This window comes from Platalea leucorodia, assembly GCF_965183815.1.
Source record: "Platalea leucorodia genome assembly, chromosome: 3".
NCBI lineage: Eukaryota > Metazoa > Chordata > Aves > Pelecaniformes > Threskiornithidae > Platalea > Platalea leucorodia.
Genome location: NC_138825.1, coordinates 94869366 through 94889328, shown reverse-complemented (window position 1 = coordinate 94889328; position 19963 = coordinate 94869366). Strand labels below are relative to the sequence as shown.

The window sequence follows — 19963 nt, the reverse complement described above, 5'->3', positions numbered from 1 at the left end:
TAAGCCACTACCTGTCATTGAAAAAGTGCAAGGAAGAGACCCGGGAAAAAACTGCTTCTGCTTCAGGAACGGGAGCAGCAGCCGAGCAAGGAAAGAAACAGTGAGCAGCAGGCTGAGGCACCGGCTGCAGCCTGGAAAGCAACATCCCTGCCAGGATTGGGCAGCGTGTAGCCCGGGGGGGAGGCCGAGGGCTGGGAACGGCCTCGAAACTCAACCCCCTTATAAAAGGAAGAGAAAGCAGATGCTCACTTTAGGTCTAGCTTTCCTCATTGAAGAGCTCCTGGGCATGATCACCTCCACCACAGTGACTGAGGCCACGAAGGACCGTGGCCACCAGCGCTAGTTACACAGTCAGCTCTTTGGTGCTGGGCACCCACAGTCGGGCACAATCACTGAGCACGGATGGCTTGGAGCGTGTGATGGCGGTGACCAAGGATGAGTAAGAAGCAACCACCAGCATGGGGGGTGTTGTTGATGTATGTCAGCATAGCAAAGCTTTGGTTTACAGTTTAAACTGTAAAAAAGGTTCCATTATCACTGTGTTCTTACCGTAAAAGAAAGAGAAAAAAGAAAAAGAACTTATTTTTAAGTGAAGAGTTAAAATGTGGGGTTTCATGATAACCTTTTCAAAACTGACTGAAGAACTAGACTGCTCCTGAGCTTCCTCTAGATGCAGAGCAATCCTTCATAGGCTTCCTGAGAGCACTCGTTAATTGAGCATCAGCATTAGGTGCCTTGTAGTTTCAGAAAATTCTACATTTCTGCATTTTTAGTTAACTAAGTACTGCAGATTTGCCTCCAAGTGACTGAAGGTCCCATGTAGGGCTGAAGGTCCCAAGCCCTAGTTCTCAGAAGTAATTCAAGGCCCTAATTTCAGCTGCCAGTTTGGAAGCAGAAAATTAGAAGCTTCCTTGTTTAAGCTTTCAAAGGAAATTGGAGAAGTGAAAATGTGAGGTTTCTTTTTTTCTATTTCTATTCTGAAATTTGAAACAGCTGCCACAAAATGTTTATAACCATACATAGTGCTCAATAAATGTCTAAACCTGGAAGGAACTATGCATGAATTATGTCTGATTTATACATTAAATAAAAATAGAAACAGCCAGTTGAATTTTAAATGTTCTTCCTACATTCAGTAAGCCTTGAAATTACGATGTCTATAGAATATTGCCTGCAAAAACATCTAATGCATTGCATATACTATATCAAAACATTTTAAAAGCATTCCAAGAGTTTATCAGATAAGGCAAATACTTGGGCATAATTCAACCTTCATAAATTGCCTTTTCGTAGGCAGAATTCTTCGAAAATAATTTCATTTTTAAGCTCACCCCGTAACACGCAGACCAAGGTTAACCATAAGGAAAGGTCTGAGCTGCAAGTAATTGCTGCAAGTAATTGCACTTGGGCAGGTCAACGAACACACCAGGCGCATAACTTAGCCTGCAGCAACCAGCCCCAGGGGCAAGGCAGAACAACCCCCTGCCCAGCCCCGGACCCCAGCCACGAGCTCTGAGAAAGCCAAATCTTCAGCTCATCTCCTTATGGGGAAACCAAGCGTGTTTGATGACAGCGTCTTTGGCAAGGTGGGAGCAGGGCCGTGTTACCACCCTGACCCCAGCGTCTGCTCGACTGGCTCTCTGCGCCAGCTGGGAGCGACAGCCTTCCAAGGTGGGGACAAAACTGGGGACGCCGGTGTTTCTAAATATCTGCTCTTCCCGCCCCCGCTGAAGAGAGCCATGCTTTAAAGAACAGGCTTCATGGAGCCGAAGGGCAGCTTTCATGTTGGGTACAAGTGAGTCAATAAAGTCATATTAGAGTTTTGACTACAATGTAATCCACCTCAGAAGATATGTGAAGCTAATGTTTAAAAAGCAGCGTCATTATAAATCTTTATTTAGTCGCAAAATACTTTGGTAGATACTTTTGCTGCTTCTTTGGAGGATTATTTTTAAACTGCAGCTACTCTCCAGTCACACTTACTGATTTAACTTTGAAGTGATAATACTTGGCTTGTTTGACTCCAGGGAGTGAAGATATTTAATATTTTGTCTTCCCAGCCCAGACAAACAAAGCAAAATAAATCCATTAAAATGTAATTTTAAGAAGAGTATTCCCAGCTTTTGTTAGCTAAATCACATTTTTGCAATTAACGTGATCGTTATAAACATTTTAGGCCTTGCTCAAGACCATCTGCATATATCAAAATAAAATATTCTCATCCCAATTTTATGGCACAGCTCTGTTTGTTAGAAAAATATTTCCATGAAACAACAAAATCAAAACAAAACCTTGCGGTTTAACTCCCTAAACAACAGAGGTAGTTTAGATTTATTTCAGCCGTCTCCACCACCGCTCTGTGCATAATAAAAGTGCTTCCCAACTCTCCTCGCACAAAATCCAAGTGCTGTCATCTCGGTCCTCCCTTGCTGCGTGCTCTTCCCACCGGCACAGGAGTGTGCTCTGCGTGCCCCCCGTCACCCTGGCAGCTGAAAATTTCCCAGATTTCAGCCCCCAAAAGAAAGCAAAGGAGGTGAATGTATGGCCTGAGAGACACACATGTATTTCCATCCACAGTCATATTTTCATGGATGTGGGGACAGAGCAGCGAGCTCCTTCACTGACCCAGAGGCACCGACAGCCGGTGTGTCGCTGCCTTCCTAAGGAGGTGCCTGCCCCTTTGGCCTGGGAAGGCAGCAGGCAAGGCATGGGGTGCTGGGCCCATCACCCCCTTGTTCCACCTCCTCCAGAAGCCGGTTTGTCTCCATTTAACTGTGGCCAGCTGGCTTTGGGATACCAGTTTACGTTCTTCCCTTGTAATGAGCCCCAAGAAAGCTTTTCAGAAGCGGCTCTGGCACTGATGAGGGTCCGTGCTCACACGGGAAGGATCTTTTTACTGCAGGCATGCTCAGTCTGGAGTTGCTGGTACAACAGCCAGCAACATATCTAAGTGTCTCTATACAGGTCATGGCTCTTTAGTCGTGAAGTTTATGCTCCAAGGGTAGAAGAGGGCAACTGGCTTGTGGCCAGGCTTTGCCAACGAGCAGATGACCCATCGCAGTTGCCTCAGAGAGCTGTAACTGAATTTTCTGGGGAAACCAACACACTGACACATTGGGTTATTGCCTACCAGTTCAACCCCATCCCTGGGTGACCTGACAACATGAAAGTAAGTTAATATAGCCATGCTAAGGCCAAGCTTCATTTGAGACACAGGCCACACATGAAGCCCTCCTTCTGTGTAAGGAGCACCTGCTTCTCCTTGCTTTGAGAAGAAACGTGTGAGAATAGGAAACCCTCTCCAAAGCTGCTGGGCCCTTTATAGCTACATAAATCTGCAGTCCCACTATGTGAATAGCAGCTTACTACAAAACTGGGGGGGGGAAGGAGCTGAAGCCATCCAATTCCACAGCTTCAGCGCAGGACAAATACAACCAGCAGGATAAACGTTTCCCTGCTAAGTTTAAGCAGCAGTAGCCAGTTGCTGACATGGCTCCGGAGGGTTTCTGCCTGCACGATCATAACGGATATCTTACCCTTTAATGTTAACAGTGTTTTCATAGTATGTATTTTTCTTAAATTAAAAAAAACCCTGAACTTTTAGCAAAGCTCACTCTGGGCCTTCCCTTGTTCCTCTGCTATCCACGGTGGTTTTGCCACTGACAACAAAAAAGGAGGACCAGAGCCTTTAATGCCCTACTTTTAAGCGTTAATACATTTACAGAAGACTATACAAACAAGTGCCGAACAGCAATTACACATTATTAGAGCTACACAATATTTGTACATGTTGCTAAAACAATGCTGCTAAATGAAGAAGCTTTATTAGTTTAGAGTTTTTGGCTGCTGTTATTAAAAATATATTTACCTGAAAGGAAATCCAAGTATTTCATTTTACAAACGATTTAAAATATAGCAGTAAGCAACATAAACTATTGCTTTTTATGTTTATACAATTTTTTTTGGCATAACACTGCCATACAGTTACAGAATTATAAAATATATCTTTATAGTGCATTACAAATCCAGAAACTGGTTACCACTCCTACCACATACATATGGTATTGGTACTACCAAACATGCACAGCATTCTGTAATTAAACACTGCAAAGGAATACAGAGAAGAGAGCAGGACCATTCATAAAAACTGACATGTAGCTGTTTCATTTTGCAAGTAAAAATTGTTGGGGTTTGGTTTTTTTTCTGTTTACTGCACTTTTTTCTTAGAATACATTTTAACAATGAAGTCTACGATATTTCCAAATTTTATCGGTGCAAAACTAGACCTAATCATGTGTCGCTGGACTCAAACTGCATAAAGGGCAAACAACCATGGAATAGGTTAAAACACAGAAAAAAGAGCAACTAAGGATTAGCAAACATGCTTCAGCAGATCCCAAAAATGTAAGTGCCATAACCTTTTTTACTGCAAAACAATAATTTTCACATAGTTAGCCACAGTAGTAAATACATTCAGTATATTTCACAATAAACTTTAGTTGATGAATACGCCACTAGACTTGTAAGCGTGGTAGAATTAAAAAGTGCCAAGGTTCTAAGAAGTAAGAGACTTCTTTCAGAACAATTTGCCAATTCTCACATTTGTTATTTTATAGCAAACAGCTTAATGCTTTTGAAAATAAATATAAAGGTGATTGTAAGTGTAAAGCCACAGGAGGTCTCCATTTAATTGATCTCTATAGCTTTTGAACTATATTTTAGGAGTCTATTAGGTATGGCATGTATTAAATATATTCTTTAAAATAAACTCTTGCTTTCCCCAATGGTCTTAAGTAAGTATACTTAAGAACGTGGGCCGTAAAAGGAACACAGCTTTCAGGAAAAGAAATAGTTCATAGGCAGTACAGAGCACAAAGATATTCCAGAGACACAATTTACATCCCCGTTGGAGAACTGCATCTAAATACCTGTTAGCAGTGAATCTATGGTGTTGACCACGAAATGAATGAAGGGCGGGTTGCCCATGCTTAGGCCTTTTTGACCCATCCTTCATTTCCAGGCTCTGATGGCCATCAAACACACCTTTTGAGCAGTTACTCCAATTGCAAGTGGAACTGGGGACACGTATCAAAATACGTTACCAAAACGTGGAATGAGGAATATGGTTCTCAGCAAACCCCACATAGTATTTTCATCTTCTACATGATCACATTAGACCCATTGATGCTGGTGTCTCCAAATCCAGAAGTACCTCAGTCAGATGTGGGCTAGGAACAGGTTTTGCCTTTGACTGATCTTGCTTTTACACCAATAGGAAAAAAAAAAAAAAAAAAACACAACTGTTCCGCACTTGGAATCTGACTTTTAATACTTTGTACAAAAGGATTTATGTGTAAAAATGTATTCAGAAGGGACAAGTAAGATAATATTATCATCAACATAGGACAAGTTTTCTGCCTAAGCAGACATCATCTGCCTAAGGAGAGAAACATAGGACATTTTCCACCTAAGCAGGTATTTTATCATTAGAATCTCTCATGGCTTTTAAAAACTGACTTGAAGTGGATTACTGTTCATCTTACAGTACTTTTAGTAACTGTGTTCAAATGCACTAGCAATTCTTGAATAAACAGATCTGAGACAAACAAGAGATTATTTTTTCCACACAGAACATAATTAAAACATGGAACTCACAGCCACAAGGGATTGTGGAGGCTAAAAGAAACCATGAGTTTGAAAATGGAAAAATTCCTGGGGAAAAATGGGGTCACCTTATCTGTCCTTTGCTTCACACCATCTGTTGGTGGCCACTGCTGGAGGCAGGATACAAGGCTAGAAACATCTTTGGTTCTGAACCATACTGGTAGTTCTTAGGACAACGTACATCATTAGCGTGATATTGTCACACTTATTAATGGTAAAACTTACTTGACATACTTGCATCTTATCATAAACACAGCTTTTGTCAAGGAAATTCAGTATGATGTTACCTGTAAAAGTATGGTGTAATAAGAATTACATTTTCACTTAAACATATATATCTTACTATAATTTGTGATCAGTACCATCACAACTGTCAGGAAAAGCAAGGTGCAAAAAAAAAAAAAAATTCAATTAAACAAATATACATAAATTTTATTTAAAAACAAACAAGAGCTGTTTTCCATTTAAGTCTAGTAAATCTCCCTTGACTTACCTTATTGGATCATCCATCAAAATTATACAAGGCTTCTAAGGTCTGTAAACTTTCTAGTTATAGTACAGGTATATGCAACTGCAGATTATTAGAATTATCCTGGAATAATTCAAGGAGGCTTACACTAGGTTACATGAAATATTAACTATGATTATACAAATACCTAATACATCAGACTGCTGCAATCTTAGAGCAGGAAACTGAGGAGCTGACCAAGCCAGGGAACAGCTCTCGAAGGCTTATTGCAAATATTTTTAGCATCTTTCAGGATCACGCCTTTAAGCCTGAGCAATATGGACACCAAGAGCTCAGTTCTGCTCCTAGATAACGCGCACACGTGTATCTGCTCTCCTTATCTGAATGATCTGTGGTGCACACCTCGCGTACCCAAGCTTTCAGTCTCTACGCCAACACAGTATCAGGTACCGAGGCACAGTTACGTCCTGGATAGTAGAGCACAGAGCTGTAACTAATCTTAAAGCGCTGCGGTTTTTGCATGATTTGTACGATCGCCTTCACTTGCATGCGCATACTCAGTAACATTTTGTCAAGTTGTGCTTTCATATCCCCTCACCGTAGGGTACTTAAAATCGAATTCACAGGTGTGTGGATATACACACTACTCCCACTTAATAGTACCAGAGGCTACTCAGATGTACTTATTAGGAAAGAACCCCTGTGTGGGAGGTTCTGTTCAATTAATAAATGAATAGCTCAGATTCCAGTCAAACACTGGGCCAAAATACATTATTGTAGTAAGAACACAGAAATCCCTGAATACGTAAGCATATGGCGAGACAAAACCAAGTTTAACAGTGAGCAAGTGTCCGGACTTTCTTTGCACTTCCTCAGTTTCTGAAGTAACGGTTAAATAACTAAGGACTGGCATTTCTGAGAATACAATCATTTCAACTTATATTGTACTGTAAACCTGAAAGCCAATACTTGGAAACTTCAAGCATGGGGTGCTTCTGGTTGCTAAGGGTGTGATTCTGTCATGAAATGCATACAGTGCACCCATCTGATCCTCACAAACCTCAATGGGATGCTACACTGTAGCCTTGCAATGCATCCTTCTTTTAAGCACTTGCAAGATCTGAAGCAGCAACTCCTCCATGAAAGGAATGATGAACCACCACATTTTACATAGAGCAGAACTTGTTAGTTACAGCTGAAGTGTCCCATGGGAGTAATTCTGTTGATAAAGCTATAAGACAAAGATTATAGAGTGCAGGAGCCCACCTGACACAAAAAAACCCTCACTTACCTAATCTCCATAGTTCTTTGTAGGCAATTGGTATGCCACTACTCTTCTCACTTCTATGAAAACTGATAGAAATATACTGAGTTGCGGAATTAAAAAAAAATAAAAAATTGCAGAGTTAGTAAGGATATGAGTCCCAAAGTTGTTGACTGTATTTTCAGATACACCAGGCCCTTAATGCAGATAGCCCTGCCAGATTAAAAGTACGTTAAGTACTTAATCATGAGTGGAGAACCAGCATGTGTAGGTGAAAGCTGTGTCACAGTAACAGAATACCATACTGCAGAGAAATCTTTTGGATGCACATCGCAAGCTTTCTGGTTTAAAATTAGAGCAAGATTTCTTTTTTTTTTTTTTTGTTCAGTAGACAAAAGACGAAACATCTCCCGAGATCATCAATGTTCAATCAAACTACAGTATAAATATAATAACAGCCCCAGCATCCCTTATTTCACTTGAACACTATGCATTTTTTAAAGTGTTTAACCTTAATACTGAAGTCCATAAATTGAAGGCTCTGTCTAACTACCAACCTTATAGTTATGTTCCTCATACACATGGTATAAATTTTCCCTATGCCATTCAAGAAATAACTATGCAAAAACAACGCTATTAAGTCGGCATGGTTAGGCACTCAAGATTTTCAAAGTCATAGGCAGAACATAAAGTTGTTCTCCCTGTGCGTACGTGCGGGGTCGGAGTCCTTAACCACAGGGACCAATTTTATCTCAGCATCTCCTGTCCGCTTCTGCTCTGAAGGTCAGAGGCAAACGTGAATAAGGGGATCCTAGTTCAAGTCCAGGGTACTGTGAAAGGCTTCTCGGCACCTTCCCAGCTTTAAAGAGGCAGTGGCTGTGGGAGGAATTCTCTGGGACATTTCTGCTCAGACAGACTCAATGCCTCCTTGAGCGATCCGGGTTACGCTTAAAAAGAAGTAAGGAAAGGAACGTACATACGGGGACAAGTCAGCATAGGAGGAGGAGGGATATGGCTTTGTTTTTCCCTGCCTCTTTAGGATGGAAAGAGCCTAATCTTTGTCCATGGGTACCAAGATCTCTAACTGCCACTCTATTTGATCCCAAGAAACAGTGCTACCTGGGGAAATCAATGGATGACGCACTGCCATGATGGCAATTAGCGAAACAGAAAAATACAACACATTTTGTCTATGCTCTGAAACCCCTGAAGACTGTCATTTTGAATTATAAGACTTGAATAAAGTCCTGTAGCACTCTGACACCCAAACTGTAGTCAGCCACTTGCTTCATAACATTTCATCAAAAATACGTTAAAGGCAGTGGATAATATATACACTTTTAAATAGAAAATACATAAGTTTTAGACTATTTTAGGACTGTAGAAAATGTGAGTTCTACCTGCATTATTTTTTAATTCCTATTCTACGCAATTAACTTGCTGGGTACTATCTTGTTTGACTGAATGGCACGAAGTCAGAAGAGGCTACTCAGGGAAAGCAGCCAGTCCTTCGGTGAAGAAAGTTGGGAAAGATCTTAATTGGGAAATTCCGACCGGCTGGGCTACAGCTGGGCCAGCAGACTGGCCTGCCTCAGGTTTCAGCCGATGATCAAAATAACATTAAACTGTGAAAGACCTCTGATAGAGAGCAAAGAGAAGAAAGAGACATCTGGAAGGAAGCATCAGGACTGCCTTCCTCTCCCAGGCCAGCAACCGGGGGGTCAGCATTGTGCAGACCTCACCCAAAACTGGCCAAGAAACATCCAAGTTCAGGTAAGATCCAGCTGGACAGGCCTGGTGACATTTTCTCTGATGGCTTTGATGATCAAGCAGTGCTTTGTGGTGAAGATGCTACTTTTCAGCTGTCCAGAGGCTTTCCAGGTGCTGAACCCAGCTGGGGGAGTTCTTTCATTACAGCTGATCAACAGAGAGCTTTCACACCAAGACCAAATCTGAGTGATCAAAGAGATCCCTCCCCCTAAATTCATAGTAGTAACAAATGAGTCAAGAGAAGAGAGAACTTAACAGTGTCTAAAAGAAGTCTAAAGTGCAGTTTCCCTTGTACCCAAAAGCTGTGGATACAGTTTCATTGCAAGTTAAATTTTTATTCGATGTACAATGATACCCAGCTGCATAGGCCATTTTGATATCCGTTACTAAGTGTCTCTGACAAGGATGCTAATCTAAGGTAAAAGATGCTGTGCAAATACTGCCGTTAAACATGAACATAGTTACCAAAAAAATATCCACTAGGGAAAAAACTGTGCTCTCAAAATAATTCCTAGTCATTTCATAAAAGGAAATCAACGCTTAAAGCATAGTAAAAGAAACTTAAAGTCCTGATGCTCCAAGGCTTTCTAGTAAGTTACGCTTTTTTTTTTTTTGTAAATACTGGATGAATTTAATGGCAAAAAAAATAGATAAGCAATCTGTCTGGAAAAGGTAATGAATTTCTTAGCTTTGAATATACACAATTGTTTTCAAGAACCACACCTGGTTGACTGCTGATAAACTGAGATTGAAAAAAATAAAATTCATTAACCTAACAGAAGCCTCATCTGATGCATTCGCAACAAGCATAGCCTCATGAACATTTCTACTACACTAGATGGAAATTTCACCCAAAATGAAGGAGCAATGAATAATTTGCTTCATTCAATATGAAACATAATGATTTTTAACCTCAGGCTCATGATTTGAGCTCGTCCTTGTTTTTTGTGGTGGTCCCCCCTGAAAGCATATCCTTATCAAGGTTATCTTGTAGATCTGCTGATGTGTTATTTGAAGAATTCTCAGTGTCACATAAATCTTTCTCTAGAGTGCCTGGGTGATTTCCACAGTCATCATTCAGATTTTCATCATCTTTTTTGGAATGAGAAGCATCCTCCTTCCTGTCTGAAGTATCATGAACTTCTTCTGATTTTGAAAGCTGCCCGGTATCAGTATCACTGTTCTTTTCACTGTTGTTCTGCCTAACAGCATCACAGTTCATTTCTTGTTCATCCTGGTCATTTTCTTCCCCGTTTTTTGTGAGTTCTACCTTTCTTTCTTCAGTTGTTTTACCAGCTGAGCTTTTACTTGCCAATGTATTCTTAGGCTCTTTTGGTTTCTTATGCTTAGAAATATAGCTATTGTGAACAGAAACTGGAGATGCTGGCTTTTTATTTGTTTTGCTTCCCTCCAACTTCTGTTTTCTTGGGGGTCCCCAGATAAAATGCTCTGAGGGCGTATAATGTTGCTGGGCAAATCTCAGGAGTTTCCTCCTTTCTCTTCGGTCTCTAATAGTATACACAAAATATTCTAGAGCACTTTGCTTAATGTTGGGAATGGTATCTTCCACAAGAGCTTCATGGAGAATAAATTTTACCAGGGGAGATTTGAAGCTCTCATATCCAAGCTCTCCAAGACTTTTCAGAATTCGAGTGATTCTCAAGTAGTTGTGTTGAGACCTTTGGAAGAAAAGGGTGAAAAAATTCCATTGAATCAGAAAAAATACCCCGCCTTACAGATACAGAACTGGAACTGCAATTCCTCGCTCCTTTTTATCACTCCACACGTGTACTTCAGACTTCCTATACTTTAATTTCTCACAGCTGCTGAAGCTTGCTAGCACCTCCTTTGTTAGGATGTTGTGAGTGAAAATTAATGTCTGTAAAATGCAGTGAGGCAGCAGGCTGAAAAAAAAAATAAAATCAAAGTGTGTACTGATTTTGATTCCTTCTGCTGTATGTATTCCCTTTGAGGAGAAAACCCAGTCACTTTATAAAATACGGGGTTTGCAGTGTATTGCAGCAATACAGCTACAGAATAGGACTGGTTGCACTTCACTTAAGCTGTTTAAAAGCTGGGTCTCCAGTCTAGACTAGCTACCTGCACTTCTGATACAGTCACGGCTGGAAGAAAAACAGGCGCCTCTGGAGAGCAACTCCCACTGTTGCAACAAGTGTCTAAGATAAATAGAACCCACTATCTTCTGGAAGTGCTTGTGAAGAGCTCTTTCTCTCATAAAGTACACCTAACTAAACAGTAAAACTTAAATGCCTAAATTTTAGATGGCTAAAATTAGGTAAAAAAAAGTCCCAATTCCTGACTTAAAACTGTGTAGCTACTCACTGGTGAGAATACAGGAATTACACTGTAATATATAGAATATATACAGTATAGGAATTACACTGTAAAAACGTGCAGCGAGTAACATCGGGCTTCCTGAAACCATTTTATCTGTGGCCTGAGTCTGAGCCCACACCCATATTGACTCATATAATATTTAAATAAAATTAATAACAAATTATTCCCATTATTCACTCAAAATTATGCATCAGCAATTCTACCTACAAGCTTTCATTTGGACAGGAGAACAAAATATTGCAAGAAAACAATCTTCAGCTCTAAGGTCAGAGGTATTAGGAAAGTGATCACAAGATTTGAAAAGAAATTTTGATACAATTAATCCACGTGGGACAAAATTCAGTGCAAACTTACGCTCCACACAATGCCGATGAAAAGCGACAGATGTAATTTGCTGAAAGTTGGGCTAAAGTTTGACTTAATGCATGTCTAAACCTCTCCAGTTAAGCACTGCAATTAGAAAGTATTAAATACATAATATTTCATGTTTTGAGGAAGGAGGGAAATCTTGTTTTTTAGCTTCCATACAGGTGTGGAGAATTTGATTTTTCTCAAAAAGAAATGTGAATACAAAAATAAGCCACTCATTCTTTCCAACTGAGAAGCAGTGCTTTGGGATCAGGTTAAAACGTGTTCAGTAGCATGACAAACAAATGAATTCAGAACTGTGATCTTCTTCGGCACCATCTGAAGTTGTATTTTCAGGGAATTCAATTATGTCAGTTAGACTGGTAATGGGTGAGAAGCACAATCAAAAAAAGGGGAAGGAGGAACACACACACATACAGACACAAACCAGGCACTGACTATTTCTTTTTCTCTTTTTCCTGGCAATCTTTGGAAAATACACCGTCCCTTTCTCTAGAAAACAAAAAGCTAAAGAGATTCTATGGCAATTCTAGAGAGTGGAGTGCATGTCATTACTTACTCATTCAAATGTTGAAATCTTTCTTGCCAGTTAGCAGCTCGTGCTACGTTTCCAGTTTTATCAATTAGTTTTATTCCAAAAAACTCCAACATCATTTTGTAAGCCAAAAGGAATCTTCTAATTGCTTCTTTTGTTTTCTTGAATTCCTAATAAACAAAGAATACGTCCAAAATTCTAAGTGGCACTAAAGCAAGTACTTCTGCATTGTATAAAACAACTCTACATAACAAAAAGCAGTTATGTATCAAAATTAATGTGATGGTTTGTATTGAGCTCAATTTGTATTACCTCGATTTCATATGTAGTTAATTCTTTAGCATAGAAGTTCAGACCTTGTTCCCTCAGTGGGAAAAGCCTGTTAAAAGAAAAAGCACATTACGGCTCACACTATATGAACACTTAATCAAATTAATGCTTTGAAACAGAAAGAGGTAATAAGTGACAAACCACTGTATGTAAGTGTGGTTATGTTCCAGTTTTTCATAGTCTCCTTTCCATTTATTTAGGACTTCTTCAATATAAACCCCTGCATAAAAATAATTTGAGAACTGTTAGGTAGCCATCAAAACCAGCATTCAGCTACATAAAGTACATGCCATGCTCACATAACGATAGAATACATACTTTAATTCTCTTTCACATACTATGGGAAATAAGGTCTATTACAGCCATAAAGAAATTAATTTTAATTTAAAGTTAATTTAGTTACTAAAACTTAATTAAAAATAGGAGATTTATCAAATTTCAGCAGAAACAAAACCAACTTAACTGAGCTACCAGCAGAGGGTACGTGACAATAACCTCTGTAAAATATACTTCCCCAAAAGTTCTCATGTCCTAGATCCCTTTATCACACTGGTAATTAACAAACCACTTACATAAAATATTGCATCATGAATCACCTGCCATTGCTTTAACATGACAAAACTCTGCATATATATATGTGCACACATGTATATATGTATGTTTTCTCAATTAGCTGCAGCCAAGAGTCTTGCTGCCATTGCTATGAGTTTGACCTTGGGTTCTCAGGTCACGCTCAACGAATGAGAATTTCAGCTTTCAGTGGGCTCAAAACAGTTGAGTTCAGTCAGTTCCTTTTGGAAAGACACGGTGATAGAAACAGGGGACAAAGTACGTGTAAAGGGAAATTAATCATTCTTCGCACTGAGACTGTGCTCAGGAAATTCAGTCATGGGCCAGGGCACTTTTCCAGGCACTGCACAAATACAGAAAGTACCTAAAACGATGTTCCTCGTTCCAAAATCTGTACAGTCTCTTTCCATGAATGAATGCTCAGTGTTAGCCTGTTTCTACTCTGAAACCAACAACAGTTTTACCACTGCCGCATGGCCTCTCCCGAAGTCAAACAGCATAAGAGTAGCCTAAAAAGCCCAAAGCCCCACGTAGACAGTCTCCTATTATACATAGGAGATCTCTCTCTCCCCCCAGTGAAAATTTCCACTTGGATCTCAATGACGAAGGAGAACTCATTTGGTACTTTCCTTCAAGAAATGGAGCAAGCAGCCAGTCAAAGGCGCTGCTAAGAACATGTGGTTCCAGTGCAGGTAAGGCTGAAAAAGGACCTTGCAAAGAGGACCTCCTGCCATCACCGCACTGTATCCAACCTACATTTCAAGTATTGGAAAACTTGCTGCTCAGTTCCAGGGTGGAGACACGCACAGGCCAGCTCTGAGTCAGAACCACAAGCTAAATCTGTAGGTCATGGAATTAAACTTCAGATCTAGTATTACACTAGAAATGTCTTTTTTTTTTAATAACATTCCCCAGTAGTTCAGTCCCTAACGTGGTAGCTTAGACTCACTCTGAACTCTCTCACAGATCCACAGACTTAGGTCAAGGTGGTGGCTACTCTTTCCCATTCTCAATAAAAACTTCTAAGTAACCTGAGCTCACAGCCATCAACACTTCAGCCTCCATGGCCTATCAGCTACCTTTGACACTACCAACTGGGGGTTTCTCCTAAAATATTAAGAGAAATTTTATTTTTTACAGATTTTACGAAGGAAGCCCTCCTCTAGCTTTCATGACTATCTCTTCCCGTGGCTAATCCTCTTGAATTGCTCATTCATTTTGCACTTTAAAGGATCGCCCCCCAAACCTTTTCTGGCATTCAGTTTCAGGTTCACGTGGTCCTCAAGTTCACAAGGACCTCAATGCCCTTCTCCTTCTTTCTGTATCTGTTCTCTGTGTTACATCTCCCGAATTTGCTACCGCTGTACTGGTAATTCACAGATCTAACTCTTCTTCCAGTCAAGCTAAAAACACACTCTTCAGCATCTGCCAGTGGCTATCAAGATAAAGCTGAAGATGATTAAAACAAAGGTCTTATCTTTCTTTCACACAACCTGACTTGTTCTCTCACTTGCTGAGGACTTTATCGCTATCTTGCTTATGAACAGCTCTCATCTTCAACCTTCCTATATGTACATCTTTACATCCTTCTATACAACGCTCCTTCCCATCCAGCTTCCTATCAGCACTTGGACGTTTTGCATCTCAACATCCTCTTTCCTGACCTTGAAAAGTGCCCTCTTCTCACGCTTATATCTACCCTGAATGCTGCCGGTAAGATCATGTTTCCAGATCACGGCTTTTTTATATTGCCTTTTTTTTTTTTTTTTTTTTTTGCTTTGCATTCTTTCATTGTGAAGCCCTTCTCTGTAACATCAGACAAAAACTATACGCCTTCACTTCCAAAGCCTTTTGAGACCTGTCCCTTCCTACCGTATCAGAACCCACTTGTTGCTATGAGATTGATCCTGCCTCCGACAGGATCCTGCCTCAACGGCAGCCTTCAAGTCTCACTTCTTCTGGACTCCAGTGTGCACATCGGTATTTCCTCCCAAGCTGCTGTCATGCTGAGAGGATCTTTCTGCAAACTCCTTCAAAGTAACCTCCTCATCATTCTTTTAAAACTTTTAAAAGCTTATTTTTGGCCTGCAATTTTTTTTTTGCCAATGGCTAAGGTCTCATGTGCAGAGACTCCTGTCTACCATTCTAACCAAGATTTTTATTCCCTCCTTTTGCTTCCCCATCTGTATGCTACCCTCCTGTCTCTCATACTTTGCTTGCAGACTCTCTAGAGCAGGGTTTGTCGTCTTTCAGCTCATCCTGTGTTTGTGCAGAACCTTGCATCTGAGGTTCCTGCTCCACCACCAGACTGCTCCCACTAGGGACTATGAGAAATGATTTTATTATTGTTATTATAATAAACACACATGAGGTAGTTACAACACATTCTTTTTCCCTTACACAGTGCTCGGGTTAACACCCATATCCCTGCCACTCCTATTCAGGCAGGAAGAGTTTGTGCAGTATAATGGAGCAACTTTATCTTTGTTTAATAAAAGGTAGTGCCACTACTGTAAAGCAGCGGTACAAACAACACCCTGCACTACGTTATGCTGACAACGCACGAGAAAAGCACCACCTCCCTAGAGCAAAAGTGAACTCCGGTTTAAGCATAACCTGCTCCCATGTTATCAACACGTTACTCCAACACGGGAGGTTCAAGTCGTACTAACTAACTGTACACCTTTAATTTGTCAGCACCGCATTTATCGCTACAGTTTCACTTTGTTACTATTATTAGTGAGCATTCTTTCGTTATCACTATTACTGCTACAGATTACTCACCATCAGGTTTAAAAGGGATTTTATTTTTGTAAAAGCGGAGATTGCACAAGTCATTTTGATATCGAAGATCTTTAAAGTTCTGCTGAAAGAAAGGAAATAGAACATTTTCAGCCTACAAAAACCTATCAAGAGTATCCGGAAAGTGATACTGTGCTCTCTGAATAATTTGAGGACAAAAAAAATTCAGAGTTTTATGAAAGCTGGAAATTACTTAGAATTACTCGTACACTTAAAAATTCAGTTTAAGGATCTGCAAGTTCCTTCTGACTGGTACCTTCTCCTACTGAGGCAGAGGTCAGAGCAGCAAGCATAGCAGCACCTGACTTTGGTCTCAAGGAACTTCCAAGATGCAAGCAATAATAAGTCCAAACTCTATCATTTACCCTCTTTGATGTTCAAGGCACAAGCCTTTTTCTGGGCTCCTACCGCTGTTCCCAGGCTTACACATTGCACAGGTCTGCATGCACACTGGGGATGAAAAGACATCGCACTAGTTTCACTCCTCTCCCACTGGCATATGTTGGGCCTCTGCATCAGCTTTTTGATTCTTCTCATTTCTCATATTTATTAGGCACCACAAAGGTTTGGGAACGTTTGGGTTGTGTGCTGTCTTCTAATAAAAAGGCAGCTTTAAACCATAAAATATTCTTACTGGATACTGGTGTCGGTACTTGTATAAATCTCTCGCTGCGTAGAAGCTTCTCTTCGGCCTGGCTGTCAGCTCAGTTCCATCACCACTCTGAAACAGTTAGAAAGTAGACAATAACTATACACAAACACACTAAAGAGCGAATTTGTGTAATATTAAAATAATTATTTTTCATGATGGATTTCAGCAACGCAAACATACAGAAGTGCATGTATTTGCCTACTGTTTGGTCAAACACTGAAAATCTCCCTGCTGAATACTTAACACCACACACTTTAAACCTAAAATAAAAAATAAAATAAAATACAAAAGCGAGACTATGAAACGTCCTTCCAATGACATTGAATTTGCTTTAAATCAACAGGTTGATTGTCATTTACAAATGCAAGACTTCAAAGTAACCCAGCAAGCTCCAGCACAAGATGAAATAAGTAACGGAACATGAAAATGCAGAGACACTACTCAATTTGAGCAGGAAATCATACTATTTGCAAAGACTATCTATCATGCCTACGTTGACTTAATTGCTATCGTTGCATCCTGTAGAAGAAAATGAACGGTCATGGACAAGCCAAACTGCAGTTCTAACACCTTCTTGAACCGTTTCCTATTATTTATTTCTCAGGACTTAAATTTAAAGCCTAGTAAAAAGAGCCACTAAATCCCAAACCAAAAACCTGCTTAGAAAAAACACATATGTACAAGAACTTGTACTGGCCCCCAGCTGTTCGGAAGCTGTGTCCTGAAACGACCAGAGCCCATCAAGGGCAATGGAAATAATCCCACTGACTTCAGAGACCCCTTGAAAAAGCTGCACGCATTGAAGAAAAACAGAAAATGAAGCATTAGTGTCCAGTGACTTCAACTTGCTACCAACTTTATTTTCTTTGTAATTTATCACCATATTGCAGCAAAGAGTTTTGTATTCTTTGGTCTCATAAAATAAGTCTCTACACTAAAATCAAAGGCCAAATGAGGAAAAAAAGAAAGCACTCCACTCCTTGCAATACACATGCAACGGGTTAAAGTCAAGCCTAAAAAGGGAAGTTCCCTGTGAGTGCACCAGACATTTGCCTTTACTACTGCCCATCCCATTGCTTATTAATCTCACAGTAACGACAAACAAGCATCTGTTTTCATTCTTCCCTTTGCAAGGCCAGCTTTGACCATACCTACAGGCAAAACGCGCTTACTTGCACAAGCAAGGCCCCTTGACACTCAGCTACCCGGCGTCAGTATCACCACGTATCAAGCAGAAAAGGGAAAAACGCTTACGCTTATTTCATTTTGCACAGCTTCCGAACCAAATATAAACGCAACACATCTAGCAGGACAAAAAAAGACCCAGCTGGTCCACCCAGCGTTCAGGTCTAACTCCAATAAAATTACTGGCAAAGCAACGCTTTATTTCTTTAGGGTCGGCATTTTTAAAGGTTCCTGAAAGACAGAAACTCGCTCTGAAAATGCCTCACCTCGGGCCCACAAATCCACTGCCACGTATGATCCAATACTCAGATTTTTAATTAAGAGGCCAAGTTCAAGACTACATTTAACTTAAAGCAGACCCTTCTCTAGAAACGGGAGCAGCGGGACTGACAGCGACTCCGAGGCCGGCACCCCCTCCCACGAGGGGGTCACCCCACTGCCGGGGGGAGCAATCAGCTCATTTCTACCCCGGGCAAAGCCGGTCGGTCGCAAGGCACCGCCGCTCCTCACGCAGCGGGAAGGTCCCCGGGCCGCGCTGCCTCGGCCGCCGGCAGCCGCCCGGGCCGAGCCGGGCCCGCCGGTGCCGCAGAGCGGGGAGGGGGGCAGCGGGGCTGCCCGGGCAGGGCCCGGGGGCCCGGCCGGGCTCGGCTCCGCCCGTCCCCCGGCGCCGGGGAGCGCAGCGGGGCAGCGGCGGGAGCGCCCGGCCCGGCGCCGCACGGCGCAGACGCCGCCGGGAAGCGGCGGCCCCCGCCGCCCCGCGCCCTGCCGCCCCCGCCCCGCGGCGGCCGCTCCTCCCGGCCCGCCGCGCACGGCCGCGGCCCGGCGGGCAGGGCCAGGCGGGGGCGCGCCCGGCGCTGGCGGTACCTGCTCGGGGCTGGCGGCGTCCGCCTCTGCCCGCTCCCCTTCCTCCGGCGGCGGCGGGGAGGGGGGCGGCGGGGGCTCCTGCGGCCGGCAGTCTGCGGCGGGCAGCTCGGCCGGCTCTTCCCCGCCTCCCGCGGCGGTGCACACCCCCTCCTGCCGCCGCGGCTCCCCGCCGGGATCCGCCGCCGCCTCGGGCTCCGAGTCGGTCTCCCAGGTGGAGTCGCAGTCCTCCACCGTGGTGGGCTCCTTGAAGCTGACCCCGCTCAGCAGGCTGCCCATCGGGCAGGGCCGGGCCCGCCGCCGCCGCGCCGCCCGGAGGCCGCGGAGGCCGAGGGCTGGGAGCGGCCGCGGGCTGCCTACGGCTGCGGCATGGCGGGGCGGGGCGGCGGCGGCGGCCGGGGCTGCTCCCCCGCCCGGCCCCAGCCCACGGACAGGCGCAGGGCGGAGCTGGAGGCTCCGGGATTTCCACGGCAGACACGCACGCACGCCCAGTCCCCCGCCCGCCCCACGCCGCCCGCCGCGCCCAGCCCCGGCGGCGGGCACCGGCCGCAGCGGGCCGCCGGCACCGCGGGGCGTCCCGGCGCCACCCGCCGCCGCCCCGGGCAGCGCTCGGCCGGGTGCGGGGCCCCTGGGCCGCCGGGGGCCGGGGCGGCCCTGGGGAGAGCCGTGCTCCGCAGGGAGATGGCGGAGATCTGCCCCCCGAGGAGGTGCGCCCCGGGGGGGGTCTCCTCTTGGAGGAGACCGCGGTGTCCCCCGAAGGGTTGCGAGAAGAGCAGGTGGGTGCGGACGTTTATCGAGGAGCGGGGGGACGGCAGCTGCCCCGGGGCAGCGGTCTGCGAAGGAGATGCCTATTTGGCGAGGAACGCCGCCGCGTTACCAGCAGTGTGCCAGCACCGGCTGTCCACTAGCCATGGGGCAGGGCTGCGGCCAGGCGGACCTCAAGGAATACACAGGTGCCAGAGGGGACGGGCGTGGAGGGGGCCATAGTGTGGTAACCAGCCCGCTTCAGCTGCTCCCAACCCCCCTGAGAGTTTGGGGATAAAACTGACGTGACATTCAAGGACGGATTTGGCAGGGGCAGCGGCAGTGTATTTTGTATTTGGCTAGAGCATGCCTGTTGGACACAAACACTGC

The 19963-nt window shown here is 43.3% G+C and overlaps 1 protein-coding gene across 1 annotated transcript; it reads right to left on the bottom strand.

The window, feature by feature from the left end:
• Positions 1–6149: 6149 nt before the first annotated feature.
• Positions 6150–19108, bottom strand: OGFRL1 (opioid growth factor receptor like 1; the record flags this gene model as incomplete). The annotated part of the gene is made up of 7 exons (XM_082306680.1): positions 6150–10846; positions 12454–12599; positions 12742–12808; positions 12901–12979; positions 16114–16195; positions 16766–16852; positions 18833–19108. 7 exons carry the CDS (start codon positions 19106–19108, stop codon positions 10087–10089), a joined length of 1497 nt encoding a protein of 498 aa, XP_082162806.1. The 3' UTR covers positions 6150–10086.
• Positions 19109–19963: the final 855 nt, after the last annotated feature.